Source organism: Artemia sp. Qi Xiang Cuo, chromosome 18, assembly GCF_049724085.1.
Source record: "Artemia sp. Qi Xiang Cuo chromosome 18, ASM4972408v1, whole genome shotgun sequence".
Lineage (NCBI taxonomy): Eukaryota > Metazoa > Arthropoda > Branchiopoda > Anostraca > Artemiidae > Artemia > Artemia sp. Qi Xiang Cuo.
Window position 1 is genome coordinate 37,011,467 of NC_142811.1, and position 17,469 is coordinate 37,028,935.

The window sequence follows — 17,469 nt, forward strand, 5'->3', positions numbered from 1 at the left end:
TACCATGTAAATGAGTGCCATCTTTATTGTTTGGCCGATAAAGAAACATCAAGTAAATAAACTTTTAAATGGGGATAAATCCATTTATTTAGACAGTGAAAAAACAGGTACAAAAGTCCTGATATTTTGGTCACATATACAGCGACCATCTTCAGTAGAAATACTAAAATAATAAAATTGAAACTAGCATATTTATATACAACAAAAAAAAAAACTTTTCGGGTCATTCACAAAATAATGAACTTCCGGATTATTCACTAGATTACTTTCAGAGAAAGTTCATTGACAAAGTTCATTCAAAGTTCTTGATGTAAATTTTCTTCTTTAATCTTGCCCAAATGTAAAACCAATTTCCAGTGAAAGTGGCAAAGCCTTCCGTGTCTTCTAATTGCAAACCAAATGTTGAACATATAGATGTTTACTGGGTTGGTCTCGTTTCTCCATATTTACGACGTATTATCGACATAACACCTTTAAATTAGGCGTTGTTTTCTTAGACCACACTGCCGTTCTAAGACGAACAAATAAACTTTCAAATGGGGAAACGAGACTCCCATTTGAAAGTTTTTCGATTTTGATTGGATGCGTTTGGAGAAATAGTGGGTGTGAGAGGTGCGGTAGTAGGCCTAGCTCTCCAATCACTTTCAACTATTGAAAATGGCCCTAGCCCTTTCAATTTCCAATCGAATGAGCCCTTCTTGAAGTTCCTACGACAACGCATTATATAAAAACCTTATATACCCCCTGGGCATAATTTACATCCCTTGCCCTGAGGGCTGTGGGGGGGGGGGTGCGTTTGGAGAAATAGTGGGTGTGAGAGGTGCGGTAGTAGGCCTAGCTCTCCAATCACTTTCAACTATTGAAAATGGCCCTAGCCCTTTCAATTTCCAATCGAATGAGCCCTTCTTGAAGTTCCTACGACAACGCATTATATAAAAACCTTATATACCCCCTGGGCATAATTTACATCCCTTGCCCTGAGGGCTGTGGGGGGGGGGGGTTGTCATCCTCAAAAAACTAATTTCCAGAATTTAAAACTACGTTGAATAAAATGGCTATCTCAAAGTTTTGATTAGATGTGTTTGGGAAAAAGGTGGGCGTGAGAGGCGGGTTAGTTACCCTCAAATCCCTTTCGACTATTAAAAGGGGCAGTAGCCCTTTGAATTTCAAATCGAATAAGTCTTTTTTGAAGTTTTTACGACAACGTCTTCTATAAAAACCTTATATGCCCCAAGGGCATAACTTACAACCCTTGCCCTAAGGGCTGTGGGGGACTGTCCTCAAAAACATAATTTCTATGTGGAAATCAACTACGGTGAACACAATGGCTATCTCAAAATTTTGATTGGATGTGTTTAAATGATGGGCGTGGAAGGGGTGTTAGTCGCCTTCCAATCACTTCCGACAATTGAAAACGGTACAAGCAACTCCAATTTCCAATTAAGTGAGCCCTTTTCGAAGTTTCTACGACAACTTCTTCAATACGAAGTGCCCTGCTCTAAAGGAATATAAAAACAAATAATACATTGGGCTACCATTATTCTTATATACTCTCAAGGGATAACTTAAAACCTCTCCCCAGAAGGTTTTGGGGTACTATTCTCTTCTTTACTTAGTCCCCGTTTCTTGTCTTGTTCTCGAGTGTCCCCGTTCTTTACTTTAGAGCAGGTTGATTTTGACAACAACTTTCAATATAAAATTAATATGCCCCCAGGGCATAACTTAAAACCCTTGTAGTGAGGGCTCTGAGGGGGCTTATCATCCTAACAGACCTAAATTCAAGAACGTTCAACTACGTTTAACAAAACTGATATCTCAAAATTTTGATTGGATGTGTTTAGGAAAATGGTGAGCGTGAGAGGGGTGTAGTCGCTACCCAATCACTTTCAACCATTAAAAAAGGCACTAGCCCTTTCAATTTCCAATTGAAAGAGCCCTTTTGAAGTTTCGACGACAACACTTTCAATAAAAACTTTATATGCCCCCAGGGCATAACTTACAACCCTTGCCCTGAGGGCTATGGGGGATGATTTGTTATCCTCAAAGACATAGTTTCTAAAAGTCTTAATAACGTTTAATAAAATGTCAATTCAAAAACGTTGATTGGATGTGTTCGTGGAAAAGGTGGGCGTGAGAGGTGGATTAGTCGTCCTTAAATCACTTTCGATTGTTAAAAAGAGTACTAGCCCTTTGGATTTCAAATCTAATGAGCCCTTTTTCAAGTTTCTACAACAAAGATTTCAATAAAATCCTTATATGCCCCCAGGGCATAACTTATAATCCTTGCCCTGAGGGTTGTGGGGGGGGGGGGCGTCCTCCTCAAAAATATAGTTTCTATCTGGAAATCAGCTATGCTGAACAAAAAAATCTCAAAATTTTTACTGGATGTGTTAAGGGAATGATCGGCTAGAGGGGGGGCCTAGTTGCCCTACCAATCACTTTCTATTATTAAAAAGGGCACTAGCCCATTGAATTTCCAATCGAATGAGCCTTTTTCAAAGCTTCTACGACAACGACTTCTTTAAAAACCTTATATGCCCTTAGGGCATAACTTAAAATCCTTGCCCTGAGGGCTGTGGGGGAGTTTCATCCTCAAAAACATTTTCTATATGGAAATCAACTACACTGAACAAAATGGCTATTTCAAAATTTTGATTGGAGATGTTTAGGGAAATGATGGGCGTGGAGGGGGGGCTAGTTGCCCTCCATTCACTTTTGAATATTAAAAAGGAAACTAGCCTTTTGAATTTCCAATCGAATGAGCCCTTTTCGAAGTTGCTACGATAGCGCCTTCTATAAAAACCTTATACGCCCCCAGGGCATAACTTAAAACCCTTGCCCTGAGGGTTGTGGGGGAGTTTCCTCCTCAAAAACATATTTTCTATCTGGAAATCAACTACGCTGAACAAAATGGCTATCTCAAAACTTTGATTGGATGTGTTTGGGGGAATGATGGGCGTGGGGGGGGGGGGGTCTGGGGGGTTGGGGGGGTCAGCATGCAGATAATTTAGCAATAGTCCATCGTCATTCATTTCTTTACGTGATTCATAGAGTGGGCGATAGCAAGCAATACGGTCTTAACCGGTTGAGCAATGAATCATGACTTATCATCCACAAGAAAAAGCGCATGGAGATCGGTAAAAATAGTGTTATGTGTTGTGGAAATACAATATCTATAGCCTAAACTGTTAAAATCATTTAAATAGTTTCTGCTAAAATATCAAAGACATCGAAATAAAACTTCTTTTTTCTTTGGGCCCATATTGTGCCTATTCTTAGCAAAAAACCGCGATTTTTCAAATATTTTTATTTTGGTTCTTTCACAATTATTAAGTTTTTAAAGCAGCGTCCAATTTTCATCAGTGTTGCCAAGTTAAGTCGTGAAAATAAATAAGCAAAACTAACTAGTCGAACCTGACAACGCTTTTCGACTGCAAAAACTTGTTGCTGATTTTCGTCCGTGTTTCTTTTAACTCGACACTTGTTACTGCTAAAAACTGCACAACTACATTTAAAATCTTGTTCATTAATAATCGAATTCTTGATTTTTTGCTAATTTTATAAGATACACATGGCTCTGTGAGTTTCTGCTGAACCACTCTAAACAACAAGAATTCTCTCTCACTGGCTTTCCTGCTTCAAAATTTTCTCTAGACATAGTTCTGCAACAGTGGAAAATTTATCAATATATACCTTTTTGATCGCAGAAAATAGCTAATCGCACAGCAATACTATCTAGATTAAGTTTCCTCAAATCTGGGAAACCATCATCCATCAATATGTGTTCTAAAGGAGAAATCTTCTTGGACTGCATAATATATGGAAGCACTAATAATCCAAGATCCATTTCTGTTGCAACCACCAGCTTTCCGTTTTCTTCCACTGTTTCGTTGATGAACCATGACCTACATAACATAAATATTTAGTGGTAAGTTTTAAACAGAGGAATTACTGTGTCTCCCAAGCTGTGAAAAGAGCCTGACGCTTCCTGTCTATACATTCATACAAGTCTCCTTTAACTTTTTATTAGTTTCTATCATAAAAGTTTCGTTTGAGCCACAATTTAAAAATCACCATCTCAGAACACAAAAGTATAACAGTTTCTGGACATTTAAATATTTCTTTTTCAAGTAAAATACTCAAAAAGTACTTAAACAAAAGCAAATTTGGTAGCCAAAGATGGCGTATTCTTTTATTTTTTCCAAATTTGTCTCACCGTTGCGAACAAACGTTCACAATGCCGGTTTCTAAAAACGTCTCCCGATTTTTTGTACACTGAATGGTGTAACTGTATTCCAACAAAATTAAAACATTTGTTTGAGGAAAACGTTCTTTAGAGCAAGGTAGAGCCATCACGGTAGAGAAAACAGACGACCCCCGCCCCCCTCCCGATGAAAATGTACCCAATATTTTGGTAAAAAGTGTACTGAGTCCATAAAATTTCAGCAATCCCATCACGAATTTAGTTGAAGTTTACCAATATTACTGAAATCTCCGAATTGCATACCTGTACACACATGGGAGAGACGAAGGGGGTGAAGGAACGAGTTCCATCCCCTCACAATGGTCCAAAGAACCCCTCATTCTTCCGAAAAATTGAAAAACGTTGACAAACGTAACGGAATTTTTCGTGCCCTCCCCCGCCCATGGGGATAAAGCCTCTGATCCGCTTCTCTAAGAATTGAACGTATTCTCACCTACGTCGGTTCGATCAGTCAGGAAAAGTGAAAGAAAGAGGCAGTAGAATCCAGAGACATTTCTCCACAAACATTTTCCAAGATTTGTTGTTGGCTAGTGCTGGATTTTTAGTTTTGGCTAGATAAGATACTTTATTAACAAAAATGACAAACGCTAGCGAAGGTACGTCATATGTAAAGTTATGAAACTCCTATAAAACACTCGATACACACAAATCTATAGTATAACACTCACAGCCTATTCCATAAAATGAACTACATCAAACAACTAATACTTCCTAAAGCATTATCATCAAAATTCTGAAAAAAAAGCCAGTTTCTAGTACCTCTTCGGTACTAGAAACTGGGTAAATCATTAACTATAGACAATTCTTTTTGATGTGTCAGAGTCTAGAGTTTGGTCCTTTAGCAAAAGGAGCTTCAAATTCGGGAAATTTGTCACGATGAGTTGGAGAGCTCGAATATTTCAGTCCAAAGCGATACGTCAAATCATGTCTACGACTATCAAGGGAACTCAAGTTGAATTGTTTCAGTCCATCATGATAATTTGAGTAGTTATGTCCAAGTATAACTTTACAGCCCTTTTTTGTACCATCTCAAGCCTGACTGGTCCTTCATCAGCCCTGGATATCACGCTGGATACGCATATTCAAGAGAAGTTCTAACCTAACTGCAATATGCAGATTTGCGAAGCTTAGTTTGGCTTACCAAATCTCTTCATGTTGGAAAAAGAACATAAAAGTGAGGCGTATTTTTTACACAGTCAAAGTCAAAATCTAAACGCATTCCAAGTATCTTAACAATTTTCTTCATTGGTAGTAAGGAATTATAGGAAGTCTGGCTGTCTACTTTTATGAAGTGAAAAATCGCAAAGAGCTCTTAGTCTCACCTGTCTTGGTTTAGCTTTTAATTCATTAAAATTCTTTTCAGGTCAGTCTGTCAGGTCATATCATCACCAAATTTAAAACGTTCACGAGAAGTTAAAATACAGTTAAAACAATAAGCAAAGTGCTAGACAAGAAAGTGTTCATTTAACCCCTTGTGACGAACCACAAAAACAACTAAAAATTCCGACGGCTCACAATCAGGGAGCTGGATACACAGAGATCAATTGAAAAAAAAAAACTTGCAAAAAAGCATAGAGCAAATGGACTGGCGTCCACATTCTATTGTAATATGATCGTCTGGACTGTAGAAAAGCCCTGGCTATGTCAGTAAATAAAGCCTTAACGCACGCTCCATTTTTTCTAAATATTTAAGGATGGGGTCCAACATTGCAATCAAATAAGTGCAGTACTATGCCTGCTGTCAAAATCTAAATTGTTGGATATTTATCGTATCTTCTACATCATCAAATAAAAATTTAAAAATAAAACTTTCAGACACATGCGTAATAGCTTGCGTTTCCGAAATTGGCATCAAATCAGTAACATCTTACACTTGGGAATCAGGGTGACTCGTACAGTCTTAATTGAGAGGTCGCTGTGTAAGCATCTTCTTTTTTGATATAACCTTATTAATGTAGTAAGCTTCAACTTGTGTGAAGGGAAATTACCTGCCACAAGCGTCGGTGTACCTACAAGGAGTTGTCTCCTTTAAGCTGCAAAGAATAAGTGATTTTGGAGGCTACTTCTAGAAGCCTAATTATTGCAGAAGGAAGTTAATAGAAAAAGACATAAGGGTTTGAAAGACAGTGGTTTAAATATGTTGAGTGTTATTGTTTGTTGTGTTCACTTTTGTGTTTTTTGTTGTGTACATGACCATGGGCTTTTAAATAAACGTATATATGTAGACAGCGAAAGAGAAGGCTTCAATTATTTAAATTACTGCAAAGTTTTTTGGAAACGATGCAATTAAGTATGCGAATGAAACGTGCAAAAAATGCTTTACTGGTGGACATTTTTGAAAAGCGAAAAGGCTTTCATTCTGCAACATCTTTCATTTCAAATTTATCTGCAATAATCGGTGACACAGTGCAACGCAATGAGCCTCCACCGCTTTCTGATAGCGTAAACAACTCGGATATGCCACCCTTTCCAAATGATGCACCGCCGACTGTGGTCGTAGATGAAAACCTGGCCACTGCAGAAGCTTCAGCTATCCCCTCCAACTTATTTGTACCAGAGTTATCAAAACTGAATATGCCAGTATTATCAAGGTGGGTGCCGACTGTGATATTTCCCAGATTACAGGGGCTATTAGTAGCGTCGTAAGTGTCATAAGGTATGCAAGCTCTAGATCGCGGAACTTAACATTAAAACAAAAAATAACTTAATCTTGCAATCAAGTTCGGCAGCAAGGTTGAATACTGCCTGTGCCGAGTGATTTTGACAACTGAAAAGCCTAAATAGTGCTTTAACTGCCAAAGATTCAAGCATTTCGCAAGAGACTGTAAGAATCCTTTTAAACCCAATAAGTATGCAGGTGATCACGCTAACAAGGACCAAGCATATTTAGCTCAGACTTGTTAAGTGAGCTAATTGCGGAGGGAATCATTGTAGCAACAGCTTGGTCTCTCAAGAGCTTAAGAAGCACTAAGTGTGCGAAAGACTAAGCGTTTCTTAATTCTTGCTGGGATCGCTTGGACCTCTCTATATCAGAGTACACAAGATTATATGTTGTCAAAAATTCGGATTTCATATCATCTATTATGTACGTCCATAATGGGAACACTCTTTATCTAGATTTTTGCTGAACAGAGCTAGCTCATTCAATCAAGGTCACTGCTTCTGCATCTCTTCCTTTAGCCAATTCGAGTTAAGACACATAAAAAACTGTAGAGCGAAGACATCGTACTTTAGAGCGCTAGATATCAACACAAGTACTGGTTTCATATTTGGGCTGATCCCGGCTATCCAACGTCAGGTAGTTTATCTCAGATCGTCAAATATGAGAAGCGTGTATATAGAAAAATTATAAAGCAATGGAAACGGCGTCAAATGTACAATCTTTAGCGGGACATTAAAAATAGCCCCCGGCTGTTGTGGCGTCACGTATCAAAACTTATTTCGTCTGCTTCATCAAAGGACAATCCGATTGATATGGACTCTTGGGAAGGTCATTTCTCCTCCTTATTTTCTGATGATCCACCTCTTCTTGATACAATATTCTCATATATACTTTTGGGTTATTTTTCAAAGTTAGACCATGCTAGAAACTTCTTCTTTTAGCTAATAGTCTTGAGGCCCTCCAGGAAACCGTTGATGTTTTCTGTTCTGGACAGAACGAAAAAGGCCTCTCAAAAGAAAAACCGTGCGAATCAGACCGTAGTTCTTCAGGTTCTGCAATTATTTTCTCAGTATCTCTGTTTGGACTCGTAATAGCTACGTTCCAGACGGCATTGTGATCTGGAAATTTGTTTTTGAAAAAAGGATGAACTGTCACTTAAGTTTGCTGGCCTCTGCAATTGAATTGCGATTTTCTACTGATGAGTCTCCTATCAAGTACCTAGTGCCGTAAGTTGTAAAGTTTCATAGTACTCGAGCCCTGCTGAGTGATTCTATAAAAGTTAAAGGTGTCAATAATTGTGCGTAATTTTTCCAAGTGTCCTTTTTGTTTATATTTTTCTTTTTCTCATTCTCCTCTTAGAGCGTTACTTGCATGGTTGCAGCGGTAGCTAAAACCTAGTAAAGAACGAACTACGGCCATTAGTAACCAAAAATAAAAAAAACGCGTTTTAATACGCCATTTGTAGTTGATTCAGGAAGCGTAACTAGTATATCGATTAGTCATTTCGAAAACAAGCTTCTTTGGATTTCAAAAAATAACAAGAAACCCCTATAAATGGCGTCATATCGAAACAAAAAGTACATCACTGAAATCGCCTTGGTCAAAAACCTAACCAGAAAACTTACAGTCCCCTGGCTTGAACAACAAGAAAATCACTGTATGGTGTGACCTCAGTAGCAATTGGGGTTCGTTCTGTATTATATCCAGCTAAAAAAAAAAAGCCAAAGGTTTTCTCCAGTGTGTGAGATATAATCATTGCTTGAAACAATGATAGCTTGAAATTTCATTACTTAAAATTTCCTCGCTTGAACAGCGAGGAAAATCACTTTTTTAGGTAGCACTGATGCGTCCTCTTTTTTTTTCTTTTTTTTTCACTGCAAGGCACTGGAATATCATATAGAGCTGTTTGAAGGCTCATTTGAAAGAAAATTGCTATACGTTGAAAAAAAATTAGCAAGTGAGAAAAATATCCATTTCTAGCTGATTCAGGAATGGTAAATTTAATGGAATTTAGAAAAACAAACCCCTAAACCGACTGAAAGTCCTAAAATTGGCGTCAGATCAAAACAAAAATAACGCCATTGGAATCGCCTTGGACGAAAGCTGTATATTCATATAGACACACGTGTCTTTTGAAAAGCTTCTTCTCTAGGATATGATGTAATATTTAAGTGACTCTGTTACATGATTCCCTGCAATGCCGTCATATTCTTTGAAATGTCGTCATAAACTAGTTTTTAGAGCATTCCTTGTATTATAAATTCAAAGGAAAAAAACTTGACTTTAGGAATCAACAAACATTCTGGCTACTAAGGTCCCTGTAGTGTGTTGCTACAGCAAGGTTCGATTTCTGAGTCCCGTATTAATGATCTAAGTTTAAACCCACTACACCATCACAGGACTTAATACTTTTTACAATTAGCTTAACATAATATTTAAACAAAATACAATCGTGGTTGCAGCAGTAGCTGCAACACAGTAGAGGATGAACCTCGGCCCATAATAACAAAGTTAAGAAAACACGTTGAAAAAAAATTAGCAAGTGAGAAAAATACCCATTTCTAGCTGATTCAGGAATGGTAACTATTACCTAAAATAGTCTTGATAGAAAAATGTTATTGTGCAAATAAGTTTAATGGAATTTGGAAAAATAAACCCTTAAACCGACTGAAAGCCCTAAAAATGGCGTCGGATCAAAACAAAAAGAACGCCATTGGAATTTTCTTGGACAAAAACTGCATCTTCATATAGACACACGTGTCTTTTGAAAAGCTTCTTCTCTAGGATATGATGTAATATTTGAGTGACTCTGTTACATGATTCCCTGCAATGCCGTCATATTCTTTGAAATGTCGTCATAAACTAGTTTTCAGAACATTCCTTGTATTATAAATTCAAAGGAAAAAAAATAGTTGACTTTACCAATCAACAAACATTGGTAAAATACTTAGCTAAACCTATTTTTTTTACCAACAACAACAGAAATTAACCAACTGACGTTTATTTTTATTAGAAAATTAAGGTGGTGGTTGCAGCGGTAGCTGCAACCTAGTAAAGAACGAACCTTGGCCCATAGTTGCCAACAATTTAAAAAGGCGTTCAAAAATTGACCAGTTAGAAAAAATCACCATTTGTACCTGATTCAAGAATGGTAATAATTATCTCGATTAGTCTTAATAGTACAATATTATTCCAAAACAAATTTATGGAAATTTCAAAATATAGTCAGAAACCCCCTAAAAAATGGCGTCCGATCGAAACAAAAGGCACACCACTGGGGTCGCCATGGCCAAAGACCCTTTGCAGGAAACTTACAGTTCCCTGGCTTGAACAACAAGGAAAATCACTATATGGCGTCGTCAGTTGCAACTGGGGTTCGTTCTGTACTGTATCCAGCTAAGAAAAAGACGAAGACTTTATCCTGTGTGTGATATATAATCTAGGTAAGGAACTTTTTGCAAAAGTATCACACAAGAATAGATACTAAGATTCAAGATAAGGAGGGCATTCCATCTGACCAGCAGTGTCTCATTTTTGCTGGCAAGCAGCTTGAACATAACCTCAATCATCCTTCTCAGGAAGAGAGTCCTGTAGTCACTGTGCTGCCGCAACTCGTGTAACATAAGAGTATTTTTAGATTTGATGATATTTGAACAATTCCCACGAAGTCCATTAAGCAAGTGTCATAAATCATGGAAATTACTCATAGTTCAGTTATGATTTTCAGAAGGCGTGAAATGTATTACCATTTATTAAACATAACGTAAATTCTTAAAAAATAACCGAAATATCCACAACGTAATTACAGCAAAAATGATTACTTGAGAAAAGTTGGAACAAAAGTTTCTTTGGTATTAATAATTAGGACCTCTATTACATATTACTAAGGAGCTTTTCTTGTGGTTAAACTTCAGCTTATTAAGTCTCATCCATTTTTCAACACATGCCATATCACTTTTTCAAAGATTAAGTAGCTCCTTTTCTGTCCTAGCAGCCGCTGTATAACGGTTATCATCTGCAAAGCTAGAAACTCTCGTAGCTGTAGCTGGTCGATTACTATTATTAGCTTATTTACAGGACAAATCATTGGTTTGGTGGTATATTTTTTAGAAAAGGTGTTTGTCATTTTGAACCCATCTCTACTATAATGAATATGTAAGTTCTCGCACGTATGTTGATTTACTTAGGGGGTGGGGGGTTACGAAAAAACGTAGGAATAGCATGGATAATACAAGGCAATTTCAGGGAGCACTGTCGGATGACACGCATACAAAAATGGTTTTCTTACGAGGTTCAGAAGGTGCCAGGACCTTTGGGATGAATAACATCAGCCGTGTGTTCGAAATACGATCAATACTGTTCAATCGAGCTACAGATTTTAGCGTCAAAAGAAGGGAACTGTGTTTAAATTTTCAATTATGTAGATTTTGCATTTCAGAGCGGAATAATTTCTGCTTTGTGTAACACACAATCAAATGAATGAATAATAGGTTAGCTAAACATATGAATTTATATTAAAGAAAATCGAATTCCTCTCTTAGATTGTTTAAGCATTTACATTAGGATCATCTTTGCAGCAGTTGCTGCAACCTAGTAAATAACGATTTTCAGCCATAATAACCAAAAACTTAAAAACCTTTAAAAAATAAAAACTATCACGTGAGATAAAATTGCCATTTGAAGCTGATTCAGGAATATTAACTAGGACTTCGATCAATTCTTATGGTAAAAGTATTTTGCATAAACAAATTTATGAGAATTTTGAAACATAGCCTGAAAACCCTCAAAAATAGTGTCGTTATTTTATATACGCCTCGATTTTGAGGTAAATAAATAAATAACTATTATCTTCACTATATTAAAAGTGTTATAGCTGGTTAAAAGCACTGTTAAAGGTGCTGATAGATCACCAGAACACTCAATAATTGACTTAATCGGCGTCTCATTTGGGACTAGTGACCACTTACAAGGGCACATCCAGTAGTTAAAGAAATCGAGAATGCTCTCAAATGTTTGGGAAATAATTGTTCGATTATATAACCTCTAACTTTTACTATGTTTACTTACCTGCAGTCATCACTAATGCAATTTGCCTCAAAAATCGTATCAGCTTTTTTCTCTGGCATTAAAAACAATCTTGATTCTTTCGTTCTAGGGTGAGGAAGTCGAAGGACAATCAAATCACAACTGGACTCTTCCAATAAATATTCTAAAAATGAGTAACACTGCATTATAAGCTTGTTTATGTTCAAATAGGTAAATCTCGTTGGTATATAAGTGAGTTTTGTCTGCAATGTTCCTAATAAATACTATGGTGAAATTTTATCAAAGGTTAAATGTCTATGTTTTTATGACCACACCTATATACGGCAGGAGATACTCTCGCCAAAACTGGTTGAACAGGTCTCCACCTGAGAATTGGAAAACGCTTGGCTAAAAATGCAATTCTTAAATATTTTAGGCCCCTTTCCCTGCAAAAAGCTATAAGCATTGTTTCATATAGCCGAATATCAAGTGGTACCACAGAAAAAAATTATATCAACACAGATCAATCAAAAATAGCAATTAACACATTGTAAACGGTAGCCTATTACAAAAATCTTTCGAAAACAAGGATTGTTTGAAGAAGAAAGACACTGAAATTCTAAAAAAAATAAAGGAGCCAATTATGTCATCTATACACAAATTCGAGGTGTTTTTTTTTCGTGGTTCGGTGGTTGTACCTATAAGTACAACTTAGTATAGAGCAAACCAGGGCCAATTGAAACCAAAAGCTTAAAAGATGTTTTTAAAAAAAAAAAAAAAAAAACTGCGAATTTAGGAGGGATCGCCATTTTAAGCTTATCCGAGAATGGAAATTGCGATTTCGGCTAACCTTAACAGTAAAAGTTAATTGCAAAAACAAACATACAGGAATTGAAAAAAATTCCCAACTCCTCAAAAATCGTGCCACAACGAAATGAAAGCTGCACTATTGGAATCACCATAGTCGAAGACCGGTATAAGGGAATTAAAGTACCCATCTTGGACAACAAGGAAACCCCTTTTCGTGGGATGTAGCGATATGTTTCCTTTATCTTCTATTTTTCCCAGGGGTGATCGTACCGAACCAGTGGTCGTAGAATATTGGAAAAGGGCTCATTTGAAAAGAAATTTCCATATCTAGTACTTTTTTCAGTAAAAAACGATAATACTAATAGTAAATGATCTTATTGTGAATTTCAATTACTTAAAACTTGCATTAAAATCAACCTTTCACAAAATTTACAAATTTGATTTTGGATAGCACCACTTAGCCCTTTTTTTTCGTCAGACTAGAATATCTTACTTTAATTAGTCGTAGTATAGGCCTAAATTTGGTAAAGAACAGAGAAAAGACTGCTGTACCCCCTCCATAGCTCATAGTTCCAGGTCCCCTTGTATTTGTATGTAATATTTGATTTTTTTAAATTCTATGCGCTGCTTTAAAAGTTAAATTTTAATGTTTCACATTTACACTCATCAATAAGAAATGGGCCTGCTATAAAACACACTTTTGGTCTTCATTGTTTTTTTTTTTAGATTATATTAAATTTCCCTCGGTTTTAGTAATCCTTTTAAAAGTTTACTAATTAGATTCATGTATCAGTTTCTCCCTTTCACCGTCGAAATTATTTGAATTCTTAATCTAATTATATTAATTGCATTACTAAATTTAATAATTTTTATAAATTTAAAATTAGTTTAAATACATTATTTAATTTTACTGTTTACTTATATTATAAAACTGAAATATACTTGAAATGAAAAATATAAACAAGGGTAAAATAATTAACAGCAGCAACATTTTAAGAAATTTAAAATAAATTTCTTGTGTATTATTATCTCAATCAATCAGTAGTTGTACCAAACCAATTGTGCTCAAATCCTCCTCAGGGCCATACTGTGGTGTTTATTTTGATCCTGAAACTTTCCCAAAATTAAATAAAAAAAACAAGTTTCTTAAACTGAAAGTAAGGAGCGACATTAAAACTTAAAACGAACAGAAATTATTCCGTATATGAAAGGGACTGTCCCCTCCTCAACGCCTCGCTCTTTACGCTAAAGTTTTTATTGTTTTAAAAAATAAAGTTGTGAGACAGAGTCAAACTTTAGCGTAAAGAGCGAGGCGTTGAGGAGGGGACAGTCCCTTTCATATACGGAATAATTTCTGTTCGTTTTAAGTTTTAATGTCGCTCCTTAATTTCAGTTTAAAAAACTTGTTTTTTTTTATTTAATTTTTGAACTTTTTTGAGTAAATGCAGGTTTTGATCTTGGCTCACCGTACATGAATAATTAAAACAAAATTTTCAAATTAATTTACTTTTATTTAGTTAAATGGCTTTCTCGAAACTTGTTTAATTTTATTTACGAACGTTTTTATTAGTAATAAATATACGTAACTTACGAATTAACTTACGTAACGAACTTCTATATTCATATATTTTTAATTTGTTTATTAGGGGGTTCGCTAATAGTCAATACCTTGCTCTTTAAGCTAAAGTTAGAATTTTGTTCCAATTCTTTAAAAAAGACCGCTTAATCACAAAGGCCGTTATATGAATAAATAGCTCTTATGAAAGTACTAAAAAATCTTTGGCTTAAAGAGCGAGGTATTGACTACGGGGTAAACCCAATCATATATGTAATATTTTCTGTTCGTTTGAAGTTTCGATGTTGCTGCTATTGCAGTTGAAATACTTGTTTTGTTATATTAAATTTCTGATCTTTTTTTTAAATAATGCTGGGAAGTCCGGCGTCCCCTTCATAGCAATTTCCCTTCCCCCATGAAAACTTCCTTCATGGAAAAATCCTCCCACATAACCCCCGATCCCCCCCCCCGCACTACCAGGAAAAATCTCCCCTGAAAACGTCTGTATACTTCCAAATAACCAATACCATATGTTAACATTGGGTAAAGTTCATAACTTTCAGTCCTCCCCCCCGGAATTTCGGGGGATTAAGTCATCCTAAAAGACATACTTATTATATTTCGAACATGCTGAACCAAATAGCTATCTCAAAAGTCTGATCAGGTAACTTTGGGAAAAAAATTAGCTTGGGAGGGGGCCTAGTTGCCCTCCAATTTTTTGGTCACTTAAAAAGGGCACTATAACTTTTATTTTCCTTCAAATGAGCCCTCTCACGATATTCTAGGACAACTGGATCGATACGATCACCCCTGGAAAAAAAAAAACAACAAACAAATAAACACGCATCCGTGATCTTTCTTCTGGCAAAATATGCAAAAATACACATTTTAGCAGATAGGAGCTTGAAACCTCTACAGTAGGGTTCTCTGATACGCTGAATATGATGGTGTGATTTTCATTAAGGTTCTATAACTTTTAGGGGGTCTTTCATCCTTTTTTCGAAAATCAGCCAAATTTTCTCAGGCGCCTAACTTTTGATGGGTAGAATTAAACTTGATGAAATCAGCATTAAAATCTGATTCTTTTGATGTATCTATTTGTATCAAACTACCGTTTTCAAGAGTTTCGGTTACCATTGAGCCGGGTCGCTCCTTACTTACAGTTCGTTACCACGAACTGTTTGAAAAGTAGAGTGCAGACGGTTTGTTATCATTGTAATATCCTTTCTTGTTTTAGTTCAAAGCTTTTTCCAATAGGCAATGCTTAGAAGTCCTCAAAAAAAAAAAATCCCCCCAGATCCCACCCCAAATACAAGTGAAACTGATACCCATCCTGGCTGGTCAAGCTCACTATCACAAAGTTCACATGATAGCTCCAATACTTAGAATAGGACAATGATCAGTGTAGGGGCTAATGTCACTATAAATGATGATAATGGGTTTCAAGAGTTTCTTTCTAGAAGCTCTAAAAAAAGGAAAAAATCTCCCGAATCAAAAGCATTTCCCCTCTCCCTGCCCAAGATCCTCCCTCCCGAAACTTAGAAATTTACCTTAAAATTTCTCTTATTATCCCCTTTGAAATAAAAAAGATTACTGCAATAAGAGTTGCAATTTTCAAACTGATAAAATTAATGTTCTCTCTTAATATTCACCGTGATGGATCTCTGCTAATAGCTGTCCAAGATCAGAAATCAGCAGACACAATAATTAATCTAAAATCTCTTCTGAATACCCCAATTAATGCATCTTAATAGAACCCAAAATAATCCCCAACAAAAAGAGTAGTTTATAATGTTCCCCCAGAAATATCCATTCATGAGTTAAAAGAAGGGCTCTCAGATAGGGCTGGAAACATAATCCCAGTTGAAGATGTTACCCAACTTGGTAAACCCAACTCTAATGGCCTAAAAACAAGTAGATCCTTCTTATTTACACTGAAGGAAAAAATTAACATCCCAGAAAAGTTATTCCTATTTGGGCAAATGAAACCACACAAGGAATACAAACCAAAGCCCATCCAGTGTCAGAAGTATCTCAAACTGGGACACACAACAAACAAATACAATGAAATTCTTCTAGAGTGCAGTAATTGTAAAGTATTCCATCCTAAAGAGTTGACAACTTGCAACAACACTCAGCCTACATGTATCAATTGCAAAGGCCCACATGAATTTACCAATAAATCAGTATGCCCTGCATATAAGAAAAGAGCACTAACACTTCAAGTAGCAACAAAGAAGGCCATTCCATACCCCTTTGCAGCAATGGAAGTAAATGCTGCCCAACAATACCAAATAAAGCCCGTAATGAAACCAACCAAAACCCCCAAGTCAAACGCCCCCAATGCAGCAAGTACCCCATATAAAACACCATCCTCTAAGCCCCCTGCCTCACATCCCTATCAGAAGGAATCACCAAGTCAACGAGCCTCCTTGTCCGGAGAGATGAGGTCTTTTCTCTAAGCTAGATACGTTTTTCATATTGTATGTAATACAGACTTCTTTTTTAATTATATGTAGTGCTTTAAAGATTAGATTTTAATGTTCCATATTTACCCATCAATCAGAACTGGAACTGCTCTCAAATACCATTTGGTCACCACGTTTTTTTTTTAACTTATTGCAAATTTTAACTACGTTTTAATAATCCTATTAAAGGTTCAAAAAGTTCGTGGTAACGAACTGTAAGTAAGGAGCGACCTGGCTCAATAGTAACCGAAACTCTAAAAAACGGAATTTTGATACCAATAGATACATCAGAAGAATCAGATTTTTATGCTGATTTCAAATATATAAGTTTCATCAAGTTTAGTCTTACCAAAAGTTACGTGACTGAGAAAATTTAACTTATTTTCGAAAAAAGGGGGAAACACCCCCTAAAACTTATAGAACCCTAATAAAAATCATACCATCAGATTCAGCGTATCAGAGAGCCCTAACATAAAGGTTTCAAACTTCTATCTGCAAAAATGTGGAATTTTATATTTTTTGCCAGAAGAAACATCACGGATGCGTGTTTATTTGTTTTTTTGTTTTTTTATTTTCCTAGGGGTGATCGTATCGATCCAGTAGTCCTAGAGTATCGCGAGGGGGTTGGCTTATTCAAACGGAAATTAAAAGTTCTAGTGTCCTTTTTAAGTGACAAAAAAATGGA

At 36.2% G+C, this 17,469-nt stretch overlaps 1 protein-coding gene across 2 annotated transcripts in view; it reads right to left on the reverse strand.

The window, feature by feature from the left end:
* Window positions 1-17,469, reverse strand: part of LOC148941462 (ribonuclease H2 subunit B) — a 143,021-nt gene that overhangs the window by 80,675 nt on the left and 44,877 nt on the right. For both annotated transcript variants that reach the window (XM_089104069.1, XM_089104068.1), the window contains exons 2-3: window positions 11,994-12,135; window positions 3,694-3,905 (exon numbers count right to left, since the gene is read on the reverse strand). In XM_089104069.1, the coding sequence (XP_088960195.1) occupies window positions 3,694-3,905; window positions 11,994-12,135 (354 nt within the window). The remainder of the gene's footprint in view (window positions 1-3,693; window positions 3,906-11,993; window positions 12,136-17,469) is intronic.